This window comes from Vipera berus (genome assembly GCF_964194415.1).
Source record: "Vipera berus genome assembly, chromosome: 10".
NCBI classification, from domain to species: domain Eukaryota; kingdom Metazoa; phylum Chordata; class Lepidosauria; order Squamata; family Viperidae; genus Vipera; species Vipera berus.
This window is the reverse complement of record NC_138213.1, coordinates 14,533,896-14,554,612: the sequence shown is the minus strand read 5'-3', so window position 1 is coordinate 14,554,612 and position 20,717 is coordinate 14,533,896. Positions and strand designations below refer to the sequence as shown.

At 44.9% G+C, this 20,717-nt stretch overlaps 1 protein-coding gene across 1 annotated transcript; it reads left to right on the top strand.

Annotated features, from left to right (window-relative positions):
• Nucleotides 1-93: 93 nt before the first annotated feature.
• On the top strand, nucleotides 94-20,041 carry MAF (MAF bZIP transcription factor; the record flags this gene model as incomplete). Its single annotated transcript, XM_081335709.1, has 2 exons — nucleotides 94-2,424; nucleotides 20,008-20,041. Exons 1-2 carry the CDS (start codon nucleotides 1,241-1,243, stop codon nucleotides 20,039-20,041), a joined length of 1,218 nt encoding a protein of 405 aa, XP_081191835.1. The 5' UTR covers nucleotides 94-1,240.
• Nucleotides 20,042-20,717: the final 676 nt, after the last annotated feature.

Below are 20,717 nucleotides of genomic sequence, written 5' to 3'. Positions count from 1 at the left end.
CCCCCCGACGGCCCATGAGTCCGAAACGGCGCTTTCGGTTACGAAAGAGTTAAAAAGTTTTGGTCCCAGCTGACAGTCAGCTGATTGGTTCCTGATTGACAGCTTTGAAAAGTTTCCTTGTTTCTATACTATTATGCTAATGAGGAGCCGGCTCCGCGGCCGCGGATTGGAGTCGCGTCCCGATAGGAGTGTGACGTCAGGCACGCTATAAAAAAAAGCCATGCTTTTAAACTGTCCTCCCGGTTCATCTCTTTAAAATATTTTTTCATCCGGTCGCTGAAGCTCGGGAGTCTTAGGGGTTATTATTATTATTATTTTTCCCCCCTTATCTTTCTTTCTCCCCTTTCCAGAACTTGGGGAGGAGGGTCCCCGATCCCCGACCCTCTCGCTTTCCAAACGCTCTTCTCCTTTTGAAAAAAAATACGATTTAGCGACTTACCTGCTCTTATTTTTATTTATTTTTTAAATCGCCAGCCGCGTTCTTTTTCTTTTTTTTTCTTTTTTTTTCTTTTTTGTCTTTCCTTGGTGCTGAAACTCACTCTTTCTCTTCGTTTGGACTCCGGCCACGGAAAAGGAGGGAAAGCAAAGAGGGGAAGAAACACCACGAAGTGTTTAAAAAAAAAAAGACAGACAGACAGACGGCAAGAAAGCCAAACAACCCTTTTCAACGAGGAACTGCTAAGTAACCTTTCCCTATAAAACTGCAGAGAGAGAGAGAGAGAGAGAGCGCAGAGGAGAAAAGGGGAGGGAAAAGAGAGAGAGAGAGAGGAGGGGAGGGAGGGAGGGAAGAGAGAAAGAAAAACGAAAGAAAGCCAGGCGGCCGGATGCAAAAGGCGAGCAAATAGCACGAGCGAGGCGGCAGCGAGGCACTGCCGCTCGCGGGTTGCCGGCTGCAGCCGAGCGGCTCTTTGTCAAGGGAGCCCCCGAGCCCGGGTGCCAGGCGCTGCTGCTGCTGCTGCTGTTGCTGCTGTTGCTGCTGTTGCTGCCGGCTGATCCCGGCTCGCCTCGGCGCCGGCAGAGCGAGCGAGCGAGCGAGCTCAGGCGGCAGGCGGCGGAGGAGGAGGCGTCGGCGGAGGCGAGGGAGCGGCGCGCAGCTCCGGACGGCAGCTTCTTTCCCGCGACTTCTGCGAGGCGACCAGCCAACCTGGCTCATCCGTTGGCAAGTCAGAGCAGCCCCCTGGCTCCGGGAGCTCACCCTTTCTGGAGGACGGGCGGCGGCGGTGGCGGTGGCGGCAAAAGGATGGCCTCGGACCTGGCCCTGCACAGCGCCGACCTGCCCACTAGTCCCTTGGCCATGGAATATGTTAATGACTTCGATCTGATGAAGTTCGAGGTGAAAAAGGAGCCGGTGGAGACGGACCGCATCATCAGCCAGTGCGGCCGCTTGATCGCTGGGGGGTCGCTCTCCTCCACCCCGATGAGCACGCCGTGCAGCTCGGTGCCCCCTTCGCCCAGCTTCTCGGCCCCCAGCCCGGGCTCCGGCGGCAGTGACCAAAAGACTCACTTGGAAGACTATTACTGGATGACCGGCTACCCGCAGCAGCTCAACCCGGAGGCCTTGGGCTTCAGCCCGGAAGACGCCGTGGAAGCGCTGATCAACAACAGCCACCACCAGCTCCAGAGCGCGGCGGCCGCGGCGGCCGCGGCGGCCGGCTTCGAAGGCTATGCTAGAGGGCAGCAGCTGGCCGTGGGCGGCGGAGGAGGCGGCGGCGGTGGAGGAGGCGGCGGCGGTGGAGGAGGAGGCGGCGGCGGCGGCGGCGGCTCGGGGGGAACCATGCCGCCGGACGAGATCGGCTCGGCTGCCGCCGTTGTGTCGGCGGTGATCGCGGCGGCGGCGGCGCAGCAGCAGAACGGCGGCGGCGGCGGCGGCGCACCCCACTACCACCACCACCATCACCACCACCCGGCGGGCCACCACCACCACCACCATCAGCCGCAGCCGCAGCCGCCGGGCAGCGTGCAGTCTTCGGCCAGCAGCACCAGCAGCAGCGGTGGCGGCAGCGGCGGCGGCGGGGTGGGCGGCGGGGGTCTCCACCACCACCAGCACCACGGGGGCGGCGGCGGCGGCTTGCACTTCGACGACCGCTTCTCGGACGAGCAGCTGGTGACCATGTCGGTGAGGGAACTCAACCGGCAGCTGCGGGGCGTCAGCAAGGAAGAGGTGATCCGGCTGAAACAGAAACGACGGACCCTGAAAAACCGGGGCTACGCGCAGTCCTGCCGCTTCAAGCGGGTCCAGCAGCGGCACGTCTTGGAATCCGAGAAGAACCAGCTGCTCCAACAAGTGGAACATCTGAAGCAGGAAATCTCCAGGCTGGTCCGGGAGAGGGACGCCTACAAGGAAAAATACGAGAAATTGGTCAGCAGCGGGTTCCGGGAAAACGGATCCAGCAGCGACAATCCCTCTTCTCCAGAATTTTTCATGTGAGTTGTGGTCTTCTCTCCCACCTACCCACCTACCCACCAACCTACCCATCCTGCGATTCTCCGACCCGCGAACCCCCTTCGCCCTGACAGCCCCTTGCCACTCTTCAGAGCACACACGCGAAAACACACACACACACACACACACACACACACACACAGAGCGAGTAGGCACGTGCGCAAAAGTTCCTAAGGCTGGAGGATGGGGGGGAGGAGGTCGGTCAGTTGGTCCCCATGCTAATTATTGTTAACCTGGGCCATCCAAATAGTACTTGCCACCGTTATCATCAGATTCTGTTTAAAAGAATCAATGCAACTTTTGGTGGTACTTTTTAAGATGGACTGACTCAGAGGGTCAACCTTACAAGGTCCTGACCTTTCCCTCCCTCTCCAGCCATTAGCTTGTGTGTGTGTGTGTGTGTTGTGCCTTCAATCCAACTTCCATCAACTCCTCTGAAGTTTGCTCAAACTTCATTTTCTTTAAATTTTCCTCTATCCAAAATACAAAACAAGAATTTTGCCACCCTGAATTCTTTCTGTAGGGTATGAACTTTAGATATAGATAGATACATATTGATATGCCTGTGTTCATATACCTATGAATGCAGGCATATGTCGAGGACATTTTACTGAAATATTTAAAGAACATTTTAGACTTCAGATTGCCGAATTTTCATCTGTTGTTGAACTAAACCTAGAGAATATCAACCTGCCCCAATGGAGCCTTGATCAACTTCTCACGTGTTCATGATGTGATCTTTGGCCTTAAGCTGCCAAACAGTGAACTGAGTCTGCTTTTAGTAACCCATCCTCATCTCATGCATTATTACGCTTACTAGTTTGTCTTGCATCAATTAACTGTATAAATATTTCAAAAGACTATGGGGAGGAAAAAAAAAGACATTATATTGATAAATGCCCTGCATGCTGGACATGTACGGATTTTTTTTTCCTTTTGCTAGGATATGGACTTTGGAGATATATATATAATGGCATGTCATTCATTCTTTAAGTTGTATTTCTTCACCACTTTTTTGAACTGAAAGCAAAAAAGTGCAACTTTTTGAGTCTTCCTTACCCATTCAAGTTTGCATCTGTTCTGGAAACTGCTTTGAGTGGCCCCCCCTCTCAAACGTCAGACTTCTTTTTAATGAATTGAAAAACATCTCTTCTCGCTCTCTCATGTGTAAAACAAAAACAGCAGAGTGGATTGTGATTACAGTATTACAGGAAAACAAGAACTTTGGAAAGAAGTTTTAAAACTTATGCTAAAAAAATTGCTGCAATTTGTTGGATTTTACATGATATTGTTGCTTAAAGCAGTCTAAAATTTATTTTGGAATGATCTACCTTCTCCCTCCCCCCCTTTTTTTGTTCCTTTTTGCATTTGGTCATTGTCAAATGTGCAATGCTATAGGATCCTGGTATATAATTTAATTCAAGCTTTTATTGTCTGTTAGTTCAGTTCAAATGTATGCAACAGATAAAGGAATGTTATAGATAATTTGAAAAAAGTTAGGTCTGTTTAGAAGTAGGTCTCTCTTTTTTTAAATGGTGCACTAAATTGTTCACTGTTGTGATGTTAAAAGGAGTAGAATATAAAGTGGGACATTTTTTTAAAAAAAGTAGCTTATGCAGCATGTGATTGCAACTTAACTATAAGTTGGGTATGTGTAGATCTTGCTATGCCACCAACTGTATTTGGAAACCAAAGTATTAAAAGGGGAGTATCCCTGTTTATATTAATAGGGTTATTTTGTGTTCAAAATGTAACATTGGGGTTTTTTTTTGGGAGGGGATTTAAATATTAGGGACTGAATTGCACTAAGATATAACCTGAAGCAAAATATAAACCATTGCAAACTTGTCTAGGATGCTAATACCATTTACAAAGATGGCATTACTGCTCAGTTTTTTTAAATAATGCAGATTTTTTTACAGTTGTATTGTGGTGCAGAACTGGATTTTCTGTAACTTCACAAATTCACAAAGTTTTAAAGGCATTAATCAGCAAATTTTATTGTCAGGGACTGATACTCCTGTCTTTTAAAAAAAATGGAAAGTAAATACCACAATAAATATAAAAAAATCTTGTCAGTTATTTTTCCCCTCGACATATTTTGCTGTGCAAAATTGTTTTATATCTTAAGTTACCAACTAATCATGTGTGATGTTCCTTATGTGTTTTCCTTTCATTTTTCATTTCTATGGTTATATCAAAAAGGAGGAATATTCTACTATAATAAACTGCATTTTTGATTCTGTACTGAGTTTCATTAGTTTATAGCTTTGAAGTATATATTTAATCATAGTATCTTGGGGGACAGATGTTTAGATAAGTTAATCTGAGCAGATAATTTAAATAAGTGTGAGCTGAGAATTGATAAGGTAAAATATAACTGCTCTCTAAAAAAAAACCTATTTCATTTTCTCCCAAGCAGATGAAAAGGAAAGACTTCTTAATTTGTCAGTGTTAACTCTTCCAAGTTTTGTAATTATTTTAAAGGGGCCCTATGAGTTTCTTACTAATTATTATTTCAATAATAATAATAATAATAATAATAATAATAATAATAATAATAATAATAATAATAATAATAATAATAATAATCTCATTCAAACACAACAAGCCCCCTCACTTCTCCAAATAGTTCAGCTGCTTTTTGAAGGAATGAAAGTAAAGAATTTTGCAGCCAGGACGTTATGTCCACTATATAGACATATTGTAAGAATTACTAGTTATAACTGATTTGTTTTAGATTGAAGCTACAAGGGCAGATGATTAAAGCTGTAACTATTCAAAGAATCGTGAAACAAATTCCACGAATCTCAAATTTGTGAAGAGAGAATCATAATTTCCCTTGCATAATTACACATGCACACACACACACCCATGGTAAACCTCCTTTGAAACAGGTTCCTATTCTTCCCTCTTCCCTGAAATCCTTAACTTGTAGCAAGGTAAGGCCTATGAGGACTGGCTGCTTAAAAGTCAAAACTTCCATCAGGCTAGCATAGGCTGACCTTTCTTAATTTTAGCTTTAGCTGTTTCAATTCTTTTTTTCTTTTTTAACAAAAAGAAAGTATTATTCTCATTTATGTATGGGACATTCTGCTAGCCAGATTTTGTCCCACTTATTTTTTTTTTCCTCAGAGGAAGGGAGACTTAAAAAAAAGCAGTGCATGTATACAATATTTTTTTTAAAAAAAACAACACAAAACCTTATTTTCAAGGAGAAAACGAACCGATTGGGACTCTTTTGCTTTTCTTTCTTTCTCTAATTTTGCTTTAATCTATGAAATGATTAAGGCAGCAACATTCCTATAACTTGACTATAATACCATTTTATACAAGGAGAGAAGTAAATTCCCTTTCTAGATCCCCCCAAAAAAACAAGTCAGGAGAAGAGAGAGAGAGAGAGAGAGAGAGAGAGAGAGAGAGAGAGAGAGAGAGAGAGAGAGAGAGAGAGAGAGAGAGAGAGAGAGAGAGAGAGAGAGAGAGAGAGAAACAAATTTCTTCTTAGGGATGTAGTTTTAAGACTTTAGCATCTTATATATTTAGCATCTTACTAGTGAAAAGCGGGCAGGTCAAAAAAACAACAACAACAACCAACAACCAACCAGACCTTGTTTTAAATTTACAGCTCAATTTCTAGAGGTTCCAAGATGCTACTCTGAAGGCTGTCAAAGGGACAAGGTCAAAGGTCATTAAAGCTCTGAAACAAAGCAATGCCCCCAGTCTGGTACAAAGGTGGGCAAAGGCATCTCATTTCTCATTCTTTTTGCTTTGACTTTAGCTCTGTCTGCACAGGAAGCTAGCCTGCAGCCAACCCAGCTGAAAGAGAACCAGCAGCTAGTCCTCTTTTAGCTCTAACCCATGTTTATGAGATTGGGAAACGAGAAAGGGGTCGTAGAGGTTCAGAGGACCCCCCCATCCCCCCACCCCCGCCCCCCTGCCTTTGACAGTCTGGGCCACATTCTTCCTGCTTGGTAATAGGCATGTCCTTTAGAACTTGACCTTCCAATATAAATCGGGCATAGTTTCCTTTCAACATTCTCCAGACAGGTTAATATGTAATCAGTGGGTAAACGGCCTGCCATTGGCCAAATCCGAAAGTGATTGTCTTATATAAAGATAGTAGGGCTTTCTCCTTCCTTGTATCTCCCTTCCTCTTCCCCTACTTCATAAGTTTACACTTTTCCAAAATTGCACTGGTGTTTTGTTTTTGTTTTTTTGCTTAGCGGTTGCTGCTTGCTCTGAGTTTTTCTCTTTCTCTCCCCCTCCCCCCCCCTAGGATGAGCAAGCAGAGAAACGAACCTCTGCTCTGCATCGAGCCCAGCCTTTGCTAAGGTTCACTTTGCATAAAAATCGTGGTCAATATCCAAAGGTTGCCCCCCCCCTCCCCTTCTCCAGAAACCCTGCCTTGCTTAGCATAGTAGTGCAAAGAAAGAGCTGGGTGTCTCTCTGCAGAAGAGTGCCCAGCTTTGTTTTGCTTAACCTATACTACGAAGCTGCTTCTGAATATCAAGCTGGCCTCAGAGGCGTCTATTCCAATTTCTAGCCGCCAGTTTCTCCCGAAAATGACCCAAAAGAAAAGAAAAGAAAGTCAAGCAAGCAAATAGAAAAGTGCGCTTGCTTTGTCATTTGGCCTCGAATGGGCAACCTTGAGCACAGGGCAAAGTTTTCAAGGAGAAAGGTGAAAGGAAGGAAAGATCTCACCCAGTTCCTTCCTCTCACAAGGAGAATAGAGAGAGAGAACTTTCCTTTCTCTCTCGCTCTCTCTCTCTCTCTCTCTCTCTCTCCCCTTTTTTTTTAAAATGCAGATTTGTAATGGAGGCCTTGGTTCCCATTTCTAAAATAGGAGAGGTTTTTTAGATTCTGCTGACTCTCTGGCACCGGGAGTTAGGCTTGGGCTGGCAGGATAAGGCTGCTGGTGCAAAAGTGTAACCCAAACCTCTGCAGGTACCTCAAGAAGGTGAAGGAGAGGGGAGTTCTGATTGGGGAAGGTCATAAAAATATGCCCTCTAGCCCTTCCCCAGTTCACGCTGCTTTCCCCAGAATCCAGCAGCTAAAAAAATCAACTCAATTTTGTGAGTAGAATGCCATAGCCTTTGATGATGTTTTGTTGCCAGCGCCATCCTCTCCCTGCATGGAACAGTGGCCTCCACCCATTATTATTTTTTTCCTCCAGTGCCTGACACTGCTGTCTGGCCAGAAGGACTCATTCCAGCCTGATCCTTTCCTTGCAGGTTTGTTCAGCAGTCCTCTTCTCCAAGTTCCAGGGCCCTAGAAACAAAGCTCAAAGGGCAGATTGAGATTAATCTCTCTGCTTTGCCCTTATCATCGAAGGCTTTTTTGCTAACCACATCCTGCACCATGCAAGTTTTTTATGACTTGGATTGGATGCGTGCATGCACAGGCATGCGCCTCTTTCTACAGGCCTGTCCCCACGGCTGAACTGCAGGAAGATCCCCCCCCCATCCTTGACTGGATAGGAAAAATGAGCTGGCCTGAAATTTACCCTCCTGGTTTCCTGTCTCCTTTGCTCCTCTTCCCAGCCTCAGCAGCTGACACACTCTTTACTTGAGGCTGCTTTGCTGCTTGTAGAAAGTGCAACCGGAAAACTGGTTGAACTAAGGATGAGCCTGCCTCCCCCATCAGCAGAGGAAGAGATGAAGGCAACTCAACCCAGGAGGGAACAGAGGTCACCAGGGTGTGTAGAGGGTTAGTGCCGGTGGGGAAAAGCACAGCATCTAAATTTGTGTGTGCTCCTATATTATAATAAATACGTATAGCATATATTTGTGTGTAGTGTAGTGTGTGTGTATACACACACATACATATACATACATAATATATACATACATATAGGCATTTATAGACACTACATGCATACGTACATATGTAAATTCAAAATGTTGTGACTGACCAATTTTGTCAGTCACAAAATTTTGAATTTACAGTGTTCACACTAGTGACGTCTGCCTGCAAAAGTTGCTCCTAGACTGGAGCGAAAACACAGAACAGACTGCTTTATATTTGGTAGACCGGGTGCTCCAACACATATACATACATACATATACACATACACATACACATACACACACACACACACACACACACACAAATATGAAGAGCAGACCAATTCTTCTTGGCTGACATCCTATGGTTTTCAAACATTTGTGGGAATTATTTCTGAACCAATGGATGTTCAGTATGCGGGTACCGAGAAGCTTCTTCCCCTTTGTCCTTCTCCATCTGAATTATGTGTTTTTAACCACCCGGGTGCTCCTAGGCATTTTTACTCAGAGGTAAGCCACACAGCACTGTGTATCAAATGCTGGTTTTCATAAGGTAGAGGGAGAGGGGGAGGAGGAGGAGGAGGAAGAGGAGGAGGATTCAGACTTCTCCTCAGTTCCCCTCCAGAATGTTCTCCTTTCCTACTAACTTTTATTTTTGTTTTTACAACTCAACCTGTGTTACCAAATAAGGACCTTATCTGCATTTTGTCTTTATTTTATTTTTTTTTCAAAAGAACTTAAGTACTTATCCTCTTTTCCCAGAGTTCTTTTCTTATTTCCAACTCTTCCTGGCTTCATTTATAACTGTGGAGCAGACTTCTAATTCCATCTTCACCTTTTCTTCTCTGCTTCTGCAAGGCCCCTTCACCAGCTTCCTTGGGACTTCTGGCCCCAGGCCCTCTTCCCCTTTGCCTTGCTCCTTCCTTTGACATACCCAAGAATTAGTCATCCCGTGTGCAAGGACTGGAGACTCTTGCTTGTCTTCCAGTATCCTTTCTATCAGATCTAGCCCACCGGCCACATTCTCTGGTTGCAGCCAATAAGGCGCACAGATAGGATTATGCACAGCAAAAGTGTACAGTATTGACTCACACTCATGTAAAAGCCTGCTCTTGTAAGAAAGGAAAGGAAAGGAAACCTTTATATTTCTCAGAATGGCCTGGGGACAGTTAGAAAGTTGTAGGAGCTTTGCTCAAATGGTTGGCTTTCATTTGAAAGGGCCACGCTCATTTTTAAGGCATTTTTCCCAGCCAAGGGAAAAAAGGTTTTCCAAAGTCCACATTTCTCCCCAAAGCAGAACGGTCTTTGAGAGGATGGCCACAGAGAGGGACGGGCCCCCCCCGAAGCAACTGGCCTCACCCCTGCTGTGCCAAGAACATCTCTGTCAGCATCCTCTTCCTCCCCAATACGGAGAAAAGCCACACCACCGCCGAGGAAAGCAGGACTTCGGAGCTGAACTTGCCACGTTCAGTCCTCCCTCTTCGGGGCAAAGAGCCTGCTCAACGCTCCTGGTTCGACTACCCAGCCTGTGGTGTGGTCTACTCCGAAGGGCGATGTTAAGCAAGCTCCTTAACGCGTCGCCTTCAGAGCGTTTTAAGTTTTGGGCGTGGGGCGGTTCACACCGCTTGGCGCAGGCGGTCTGGGGCGTCGCGGGCTTCAAAGTCCGCGCAAGGGTGAGATTTGTTTTCCTTCTCCTGTTTAGGATCGGAGGATCTCGCTTCCCTTAATCACACGGGCAGATCTTTCACCCATCGCAGGGAGACTGTACCCACGCATCCTCACCAAAGCGTGAAGCGAAGCGAGTAGGAGGCGTATGAATTGGGCATGAGAAAAATCGAAGCTCGGGTGTCCGTTCAGCTCCGATCCACCGGCCTTGGATGCCTTTCTGCGTTAAGAAAAAGAACTGGAGAGGGGGGGGGAAAATCTCCCTCTGTTTATTTATTTAGATTCCTTACCCCACCTTTCTTCTAGAAATTCAGGCTAGTTCTCCCTTCGGCAGATTCTTCCCAAACCAACCCTGTGGGGTAGGATAAATTGGGCAGTCACCCAAGAAGCCTGGCTGGCTGAAGGTGGATCTGAATCTAGGTTTTCCTGGACATTGTCCAACATCTGAATCATTGAACTTTGAATCAGAGACTATATGGCTTTCGCACACACAACACTCTGAACCCCAAACCAGCCACGCGCATTTTAGTCCACCCGGTTGTACAAAGCTAGACCGTGTGGTCCGTTTATGCTTCTGGGTGGTTTATGGACGGACCCCTTACAAATGAGCTTAGCACGGAGTTCCTGTTCCTTAATGCACCTTCACCCGAAAAACAGTCACGTTCCGAAGCAAACCATCACCACCTCCTCCCCACCTCCCCAACCCCCGGCGCCACAACGTCCCTTTTCCAGAACACCCTCAACGCAGGGCTAACATAAATGTGATCCGAATGCTAGTCAGGACCCTCATTAATGACTCTTCAAGCATGATCCAGTGAATGGGTTCACACGAGATGCTTAGCCTAAAACAAACGACCCACGGGAGAGCTTCGGCGCTCTGTTGGAACCGGACCTTTGAAAACAGCCCAGTTCCCAATTTATCGGAACCTCCTCCCTAACTTGGAGATGGCACTTTCCCGTCTTCTCTTCGCTTTTGTGGGCGGCGGGGGGTTGGGGGGAAGACTCCCCCCCTCTTTTTTTTTCATCTCGTGCCCTCTTCTGCCAAGTCGAATTTATGCGCGGACATCAAACTTTCGGCTCTTGGCACGGTCCTCCCGCAAATGTCCAACAGCGCCCGGGGTGCGCTTAATAACGCACAAAGTCGGCGGGCGGAGAGGGTGGTGGTGTGTGTGTGTGTGTGTGTGTGTGTGTGTGTGTGAGAGAGAGAGAGAGAGAGAGAGAGAGAGAGAGAGAGAGAGAGAGAGAGAGAGAGAGAGAGAGAGAGAGAGAGAGAGAGAGAGAGAGAGAGAGAGAGAGAGAGAGAGAGAGAGAGAGAGAGAGAGAGAACGAGAACCGTTAAATAGGCTCAGGGGCAGAGTATGGAGGTGCGAAAGACGCGGACAGCCCCCCCCCCAGCCTCTGCGACTCCGTTTCTCCCTCAGGCCAGGTGAAAAAGTGGGAGCCCATCTATTTGCATGCATTTGCTCCGGTCAAAGAGGGGAGAGGGGACTAGGCTGAGCACTAAGCAAGCGCTAAAACAGGCTAGGGTTGGGGCTTGGAGCGTTGGCCGGTAGATACCAGTTCGCCCTCCGAGGTTCCGCCGGAGCAAGCTTGTGTGAGTTCCAGCCCGGCTTCCTTTCCCAGGCGCTGCGTAGAAAAAGGGGCGTTTAGCGCGAGAATCTCAACCTCTCTGCCTCTTAACGCCAACGCAATTATACCACGCGCGTTGCTCCGCCAGCAATTTCAGCAGAACTAAGCCGATTTCAAGATCTGGTTGGTGTGGGACGTTGCCTAGGATTGGGCATCTTCTTGGCCACGAGGAACGTTGCATAGGATCGCTTGGCGCGCACTGCGTTCGATCTGATCCATTCCCACTCCCCAGGGCTAGTTATATTTAAAATGGAACAACAGTAAATTTCGCTCGGAGATAAATCTCTCTCCATTTACCCCGCGTATGAAAGCCAGCTAGTTAGTTCATTAGTTGTCAGGGATAAGCCCTCCTGGCTAAAGCGAGACTTGCCTCTAAAGTAAGCGCGTTGACCTAATCTCACGGGCCAATTCGGGGAAAGTTACTTTCCAGGGAAGGTCCACTAAACTTCTGGACTTCAGAATCTTTTCATATCTATTTCGCACATGTCCAGTTATCTCTAGAATTACCCGTTAATTCTCAGGCAAGTCACACTAAGCGTAAAGGGCCTGATCCGAAGTCTATTGGAAAACTCAGTGAAAGTTGCTTTACAACAGGTGCGTTCAGGATTGGAATGCAGCCTCTGGACACGCGACAGAAGCGCATTCTGGTTATAATACCAGAAACTTACACTCTCTTCTTATAAGGTCTGTTTTCCCCCGCCCCTCTCTCTGTGGGTATGTTTGTGTGTGTGTGTGTCCCGAGCAGCCAAGTCTTCTCCACCTCCAGATGTTTGAAAGTTTTAGGCCGGCTTGTCACATGTTGAGAACTACACGCTCCGGACTCGGAGCCAGCTGCAAATCCTGAAGGTAAAATTTGGGGAAGCACAGAGCAGCAACGGCCTGGAAAAAGCGGGCAAGGCGCCTCGGCCGAAAAGCTTTGCTTGAAAAGACACAAAGTGCCTTTGTGTTTTCTCCATCGCTGAGCGTGTTTGTGCACACATATGTATGTAGCTAAGGCGTGCCTTTCCTTCAGCTGACATTTTAAAGAGCGAGAAAATGAAATGGCATTAAACATTGGTGTCAGATTTTCCATCCAGATTTTTCATGGTGAAGTATCACCTCCCAGCAAAATACGAACAAGGCAAAATTTGATCCCCCTTGACCGCTCTCCCCTCCCCCCCCGCCAGCGGCTAGATAGAAATGTCTGATTTGAGAAGGCAGATTTTTCTACTTGGGTGGGATCCTCATCCCAGATAAAAGGACAAAATTGATCTCGATGAACATATTACAAATATTCCATGATTTACTCGCTTCTCCCAGGGTGGTTTGAATTGGAGGATCTTCCTCGGAGGCGGCAAAGTCGAGCGAAGAAAAACGTACAAAATATCCAAATTTTCTAGTTTCTCCAGATGCGCTCAGGACCGGCTTGAGAGCGAGTCAATAAAAATCTCTAAAGGGGGCTCGTCCTAAATTAGACCTCGCCAAACGGATCTTCTGCAGGGGTTTGGGGAATGCCACTCCCACAGTTCCCAGCCAGTATGGTCTCCCTGGTAAGGATGATGGTACTTGTAGTTCATTTGGAGAGCGTCCGATTTTGGAAAGGCCGAACTTATAGGTTTTCGGAGCTTCCCTTTCCCAACACCACTAACCTAAAGCGGGCAAGAAGGGCGTGCAGATCAGGGCCTCTATGCAAAAAAACCCCAAAAAACACGAGAGATAAGAGACCCCAATCCTTAATCAAACCAAAGCTCGGCTTCAGGATCGCGTTTCGCTTTTGCTTTTGGCCAGAGGAGGATCCAAAACAACCCACCGAAGGGGGAAGAGCCCCCTTCCCCATCCGCTTCTCCACAGTCGGCATTCAGTGTAATGGCTGCACCGCAGAGGATCGCGCGGCCGGTGCCGCACGCCACCAACCCTCACTTCCGACTCGTTAGCCGCCCTACCCTTGCTAATCTTTTGGGGGGGGGAACCAGGGGTGCCACTGGCAGGCAGACGCGAGGAAGGGGGCTGGCAAGGAAGACTGGAGGCGAACTGCAAAGGTCCGCGCAGCGGGCGGATCTTAGTGGCTCCTTCTTTGCAGGCGCGCTGAGCGCAAAGCAGCCACCCGCATTGCAGCCCCGACTTTCTTGGGAATTGTTTTACGGCTCCACTGAAAGTTTGTTGGGTTTAGGGAACCGCGACCCTGGATAAAACCCGGAGCAGCCATGCGGCTCTGGAGTTCCGCGAGAAAGCAGAAGTTAAGTCGGAGACCGGCTAGTTTATCCGCAGCGCCATTCTGGAGCGAAAGGGCGGGGAGGGCACGGGTTGAACCAGATTCAGGGCGTTTTTTCACCCGCCGCGGGGGGGGAGGGGCTTGCCTAGAGATGCCCACACACACACACACACACACACACACGGCCGCGAAATACACTTCCTCTGCTTTTAAACTTGTTTTGAGGCTGCAGAGCAACTTGAACTACCTGAAATAAATCCTTAAGAGTACTATAGCAATTTCGGGAAACTTTAGACAGACCCTTAAGAGGCTGAAAAGAATTGGGGTATTCTTAGGAACAAGACCCATCCAGCCCGTGTGTGTGTGTGTGTGTGTGTGTGTGTGTGTGTTTGTGTGTGTTTGTGTGCGTGTGCGTGTGATTTCCTTATGCATGTATGAATTCAGATAAACAGGCTGATGACCTGAATGGCCTGGGTGATTGAGAATCTCCATAGGCAAAGAGGTTAATGGATCTACATATCTGGTATTTTTTTGTTTCTTCTGTACCGATTTTTAACATGTTTGTAAAAAAAAACAAACACGAGGGTATTGCTCCTCCTCCTCTGGATTTTTACACCCCTCAAATGAATTTTGATGGATGTGAATTAGCATAAATAAACTTAAATGAGTGGCAGGGGGATAATGTCGGTCACTGTTCACAGTTGGTGCTAATCTGTGTTTCTTTAATGCTCCCTTTTTGATTCAGCCCCAGCAGGTTAAGTTCACACAACTTCCTGTGCTATATACCGTGGTTTATTATAAGACTGGCCCTTGATCGCCAAGCCAAATGTAAACAAGCAAAGCACATGAAAGTTTCCGTGTTATAGAAGACGGTGAATTATATTTGTTAAAAGGGGAGAGCTGTAGTCTAATCCTCACTGAGTCCAGAAATTAGTTGAATTGTTCTTAAGTTAGTTTCTACAATTTAGGGACCTAAACCAAACAGCTTTTCAACACAAATATTACTTGGGTTGACAATTACAAAAAAAGAGGAAACAGAACTGTGTATCCCTTTTGAAGCTCTGTTGAGTATATTCCTCCCAATAATAGCAAAGTCTCTTTAAAGTTTAAGACAAGCTCAACTCCTGCTGACTATTCAATTTTTGTTAGGGACAATATAATGGCTTTGCCCTGTCTAGCCTAGCCTATAGCTCTGAAGATTCCATGGAGTACTAACCAGGAAAAACCTGGTTAACACTGGCCAAGTGAGGTCCTCTTCTCTACCCAACTAGTAATCAGCAAAATGAAACCAGTTAGTAGAGGAACTCATGAAGGAAGGCAAATATGTATCCCAGGATAAAGTTGCAGGATCCAATCTGGGCTGGTCACCAGGATCAGAGGTATAGTCTTTTGAGTTTTTGGACTCATTCTGGAGCTCTTTCTCAGGGAACTTCATTCTCAATTCTGTCCAGAGAAACGTTCCCTGATGGATGGACTCCGCCACAAGTCCAAAAGCTCAGAAGACTAAACCTCTGGTCCCAGTGACCAATCCAGATTGGATCCTGCAGTAGAGTAAAGAGGGCAGGTCCTTCTAAAGGAAGGAATTCCTGTGCTGCAGGAAGCATAGGAAATCCTTCCTTTAGTAGTAGGACAGGAGTTCGATGCTGACCAACTCAAGATTGACTCAACCTTCCATCCTTTCAAAGTTGGTAAAATGAGGACCCAGATTGTTGCGGGCAATATGTTGATTCTGTAAACCACTTGGAGAGTGCTGTAAAGCACCTTGAAGTGGTATATATGTCGACGACATCAGACATATCAAACTCCTGAGGTCATGAGATACGTCGCACAACGTATCGGAACTTTTTCCCCATTGCCAGCAATGGGGTGGGCACAGTTTCCTTGTGATGCATCCAGCCCATGGACTGGCAGTCTGACACCTCTGGTCTAAGTGCTATTGCTAGTCATGACTTGGTTAGACCCGATCCACTAAGGGTTCTATCTTTTAATACTGGGCTGAAGGCTGGAAGGAAGTTTAACTATCCTTGCAGGTGCTTGCAGTTAATTGTTTCTGATTAAAACCCAAGACCTATCAATAAGTCCTGGTGTAAGTTTATTTTTTCTATCTGAGATAGTAGTCTGTTTAATATGGTTCTGTAGACCAGATAAAGAAACCCAATGCCATCTAGGTCAGGGCTATTTTTTATAGTAATAGCTCTAGTAACAGAATCATGCAAGTCTGGATGTGCTTCCCCCTCCCTCTATCTTCAAGTGAACTAGGAAAGAATGCTTCTGAGATCTTTTTCACAAGTTATGTTCTTGGCCTGGGCTTAATCCCCACTTATCTGAACATTGCTTTGATGGCATCTCTTCATCCTATCCTTCAAGGCCATTCCTTATTCCCTCTATAATTTCTAAGGCCTGTAAGAGAAGAAGAGGCAGAACCTTGGAGCAGAGTCAAGAGAGGATGCAGCCTAGAATTGCTATTTTCCCACAGATGGTTTAAGTCCAACTCCTCTTGAATTCTGTTGACTCTTATCTAGGACCAAATTAGTGCTGACTCTCATTGACTAGATTCTTGTGTACAGGTTTCAGCAATACATCTTAACTGAAACTTAACATAGGGTCCTGATGCCTTTATGCTAATAAGGCCAAAATTAACTCTTCCAATAACAAATTTTTGTCCCCTGTTTTTTTACATGTTCAAAGATTAGCAAACTAATTTATTTTTGCAGCTACAATCTCTTGGTTGTATTACCAGCCATTGTAAATGTACAAGCCTTTGATTTAATGGATTTAATTTACCAGACTTTGGATAGAGAGATCCAATTTATTCAGGTAGTCCTTCACTTACAACCATTCATTTGGTGATTGTTCAAAATTACAACAGCACTGAAAGTGAATTATGACCATTTTTCCTACTTACAACTGTTGTAGCATCCCCATGGCCACATGATCAAAATTCAGACGATTGGCCATTGGCTCATATTTATGACAGTTGTAGTTCCCAGGATCATGTGATCACCTTTGGCAATCTTCTGACAAGCAAAGTCGATGAGGAACCCAGATTCACTTTATACTCATTTTACTAATTTAACAACTGCAGTGATTCACGTAACAACTGTGGCAAGCAAGATGGTAAAGTGTGCAGAATTCAGTTAACAACATATCACTTACCAACATCTCATATTTTGGGCTCAATTGTGGTCGTACGTTGAGGATTTCCTTACCTGTGTCCACCCCAAAATGCTAGACAAAATCCAATGTATCTGAAATTGTCCAGGCAATTTATGTCAATTGTAATAATTACACAATCTGTATATCATTATACAAATAATGTGCATTGATGCATAGGATGAAAATTTGGATTTAATAGATATGCTTTCCCCCAAACAGACCATTACCTTAAGGTTTTACAGCATATCACAAAAATGGAACTGTGAAGTAAGTAGTTCATTAACTGAATATTCGCAATAGACAATTTAAGCCGAGTTTCAGTAGTGCCTGTATTCTCTGTTAGTGGAAGAATTGCTCCGGATTCTGTGTTTGTGGAAGTGACTTGGCCCTAAATTTCATCTTGGCAATTCGAGATACTATTTCATTGGCACAAAAGGATACAGTTTCACTCTGAACCATCAAGTAACATATTGTAATTTAGAAATAAAAAGGGTGAAATGAATGTTACAATTCATTGTAAAATCTTTTTTTTAGTGAGAATATGAAACACAAGAAGTAACATCTGTTAAACTACGGCATTTGTGACATGCCAGATTGAAGTTTCTGCACACTTTCCTGGCTTTTCTGATCATATGCTTATGTAACAATGCTGTGAAATTGGTAAGAGACACTGGAGAGAAAAGGATAAATCAGTCGTGTTCAATTAATAAATCTGCTTTTTCTAAGGTTGAGTTGAGGTGGCTCTTTCTGGACTCCTGTTTATTAATGCCCAACCATTGAATAATTTTAACTGAATTGTTGAACTTGGCTGCGCGTGCAGGAATAAGCATTAGAGTGGTGGTGGTGGTAAAGCTGGAATAGGAATAATATCCTCTTGATACTCCAAAGATAATAAAAGGATGCTGACTTCAATGTATGGGATGCTCCTCACACAACGGTGGTAAGAACTGAATACCTATCACTTCCAAATAAATGCATCCATAATACACTGGATTTACCAGTTGGCATCAAAGCAAAGGTCATCCTTGGGGGGGGGGGAAATGACACCCAAGGCCTGAAAGAATCATCTGCTTTAAAAGATCCTGAGCCAAATGCAAGAGATCACATTTAAGGAGACCGTATCGCCAAACTGCATTTCTTAAAATGAAAAATAAAGCAGGCAGACAAAAAAAAAGTCCTGGAGATTCTCATTAGTCATTCAGATATTTTAAACCAGGAAGTTTTGCTGTTTAAGAGAGGTCTGTATATAGAAATGCACGGATAGGTTGTTATTTTTTTAAAGGAGAGAATCAATCTTCGTGCGCTGAATAAAAACTTGGTAATTAGATCTAACAGTACAGTTTGGGTTTTAATTTTTTTTTAAAAAAATCAAGAGATGCTCTCCAGAAGTAGATTTTTCTCATTCTGCTCTTATACACTGCGCAAATTGGATTTATTTACAGCTAGGTCAGCTTACAGCAGTTTTGTGACTGAGTTCATTGGGAAACGTTAAATAGATGCTGATTTCAGCTGCAATCCCTAGTTTCTTTGCAGAACAGCAGTTTTGGCTGGAAGATTATTTTGGAGTAAAACAGGTTATGCAGTGTGGGTTTTAAAGGAGTGCATTAGCTTTATTCCCATCTCTGGTTTGCTTCACAAATCCTTGTAAACTCTATCAGGAGGTCATTCTGTACATCTCCCCCACCCCAGCCTGGTTTTCTCACTGGTTTTCTTGTTCTTTCTCTCCTTTACATCAGCGTAGCTTATTCTTTGCAAAAGATAATAAGCTTCATTTTATGGCCCGTGGATTAAAGTGTATACCTGCTTCCCTTCTCCCTTGCTCATTTTTTTGGCAGCAGCGGGGGTGGGCGGGATGTTCTGCAAAATGTGGTCAAAAAAGTCAAAACAGTGGCTGCACACCCAACCAAGTAGAATGCCAATCCCTCCATTGTGGCCTTCTCGACTTATTTATACCTGCAGATAATCCCTGCTTTTTAAAATAAATGTTGCTTCTTTTTTAATCTCCAATCAAAGATCTTTATTACAGCCTTCGGCCAGCCTTTACAATTAAAAACAGTATGGTAAAAAAAGAGAAACGGTTTAACATAGCCGTTTTGTTATTGGGAAAGGAGAAAAGTAATAATAGGCCATACAAGCACAGATGTAATTAGACGTTTTGCATAACTTTTGTGTCACTTGGTAAAGATATTTCGCCACCTGATATGACCCTTAAAAAAACAATAAACCTAAAATTTATCTGTGTGGCCCTCGTGTTTGAAAACGATTGGGGTGATATTTTGTTTTGCTTGTGTTTTTCTGTCTCAAGCTTTCCAAAGCAATGCTTCCATTCATCTTTATTTTTTATCTTTATTTCAGAGAGAAATCTGTAGGTTTTGACAGTTTATGTAAAGAATGTCCAAATCTTTGTTAATTAAAACACAATGAATGGGGGTACCATTCCTGTGTTTTGGTTTGTTTTGTTTTTAATAGTAGCCTTTTCCAATTTGGTGTTTGGCAAAAATAAATGAGAGACGCCTAATTCCTATCCAGTTGGGCTGGTAACTGGGGATGATGGAATTCAGTCGGAGAATTGAGATGGACAGCTATAGAAATGGAATAAATAAAATAAATGAAAAGTTCCTTTTCAATGCGAGGTTGTGTATGCGTGACTTAAAACCGTGGCTCCCTCCCTCCCTCTCTGAAACACAGATTCAGAAATCCAAATTTGCAAGGCTGAATATATTTGCCATTAAGGAAGTCCCACTGGAAGAATGAAGTTTGCTACGGAATAAAATGATTGCCCTGCAGCTGAGCTCTGCTGAGTGTAAAATAACCAAGTTTAGTTTCGATTCTTTTTAAATGAATCAGGATTTATTTTTTATTCAACAATAATCAGGATTTATTTTTCTTTTATATGCATCTTTTTATTTTATTTATTATGATGATGTCTGGATAATCTATACTGAAAGTTACAATCTAAGACTGGTGAAAACCTAATAATTGAAGTCCTAACTAAGGACCTAAGAATGATTAAGGCAGCATCTAAGAATATAGCCAGTTTTAAGATGGATTTATTTTGGGTAAAATTAGGATGTTCTGGTCTGAAAAATTATTGTTCATTTTAAATTATTATTATTTCAATCTATTTTTTACAAAATTAGGTATCCAAGAGAATCGACTACAACGGTGATGTGAGACTTTCCTGTTGCCTGGAGCCTGATAAGGTATACTTTTATATTTTTGTTACAAACCTCTGCTTATTAGTATTATTTCTCGGGGGGGGGGGGTGTAGCAGTGGGGGAAGGGAAGCTCTTTATGTTTTTTCTGTACTTTAATGCAATCAATTTGCTGGTTTCTCAGAGATGCCCTAAAAAAAAAAATCCTGTTACATCTGCAAGCTTCTACAAATGTCGTATGTGACACAGTCCCTATAAATCAGGGGTGTCAAACTCAATTTCATTGAGGGCTGCATCAGCATTGCGGTTGCCCTCAGGGGGCCAGGTGGGTGTGGCCTGGGTGGGTGTGGCCTACTGGGTGGGCATGGCTAGAGTGCGTGTGGCCTACTGGGTGGGCGTGGCCAGCTCTACATCGTTCGCATCAAGGGTGCCTATGGGGGCCTGGGCAGGAGTGGGACAGATCTGAGGGTCTCTGGCAGGAGGAGGGTCTCTGGGCCAGGGCCAAGGCAGTGGGGGCCGTTCCCTCACTGTTTCCAGGATGGCTTCGCGGACCGCATGAAACCACTTCGCGGGCCGGATCTGGCCCCCGGGCCTTGTGTTTGACATGTCTGCTATAAATAAATAAAAAGTAAGGATGGCATACATACACACATGTATAGACACGTTACCTTTCAGAATTAACTCTGGGAATAATG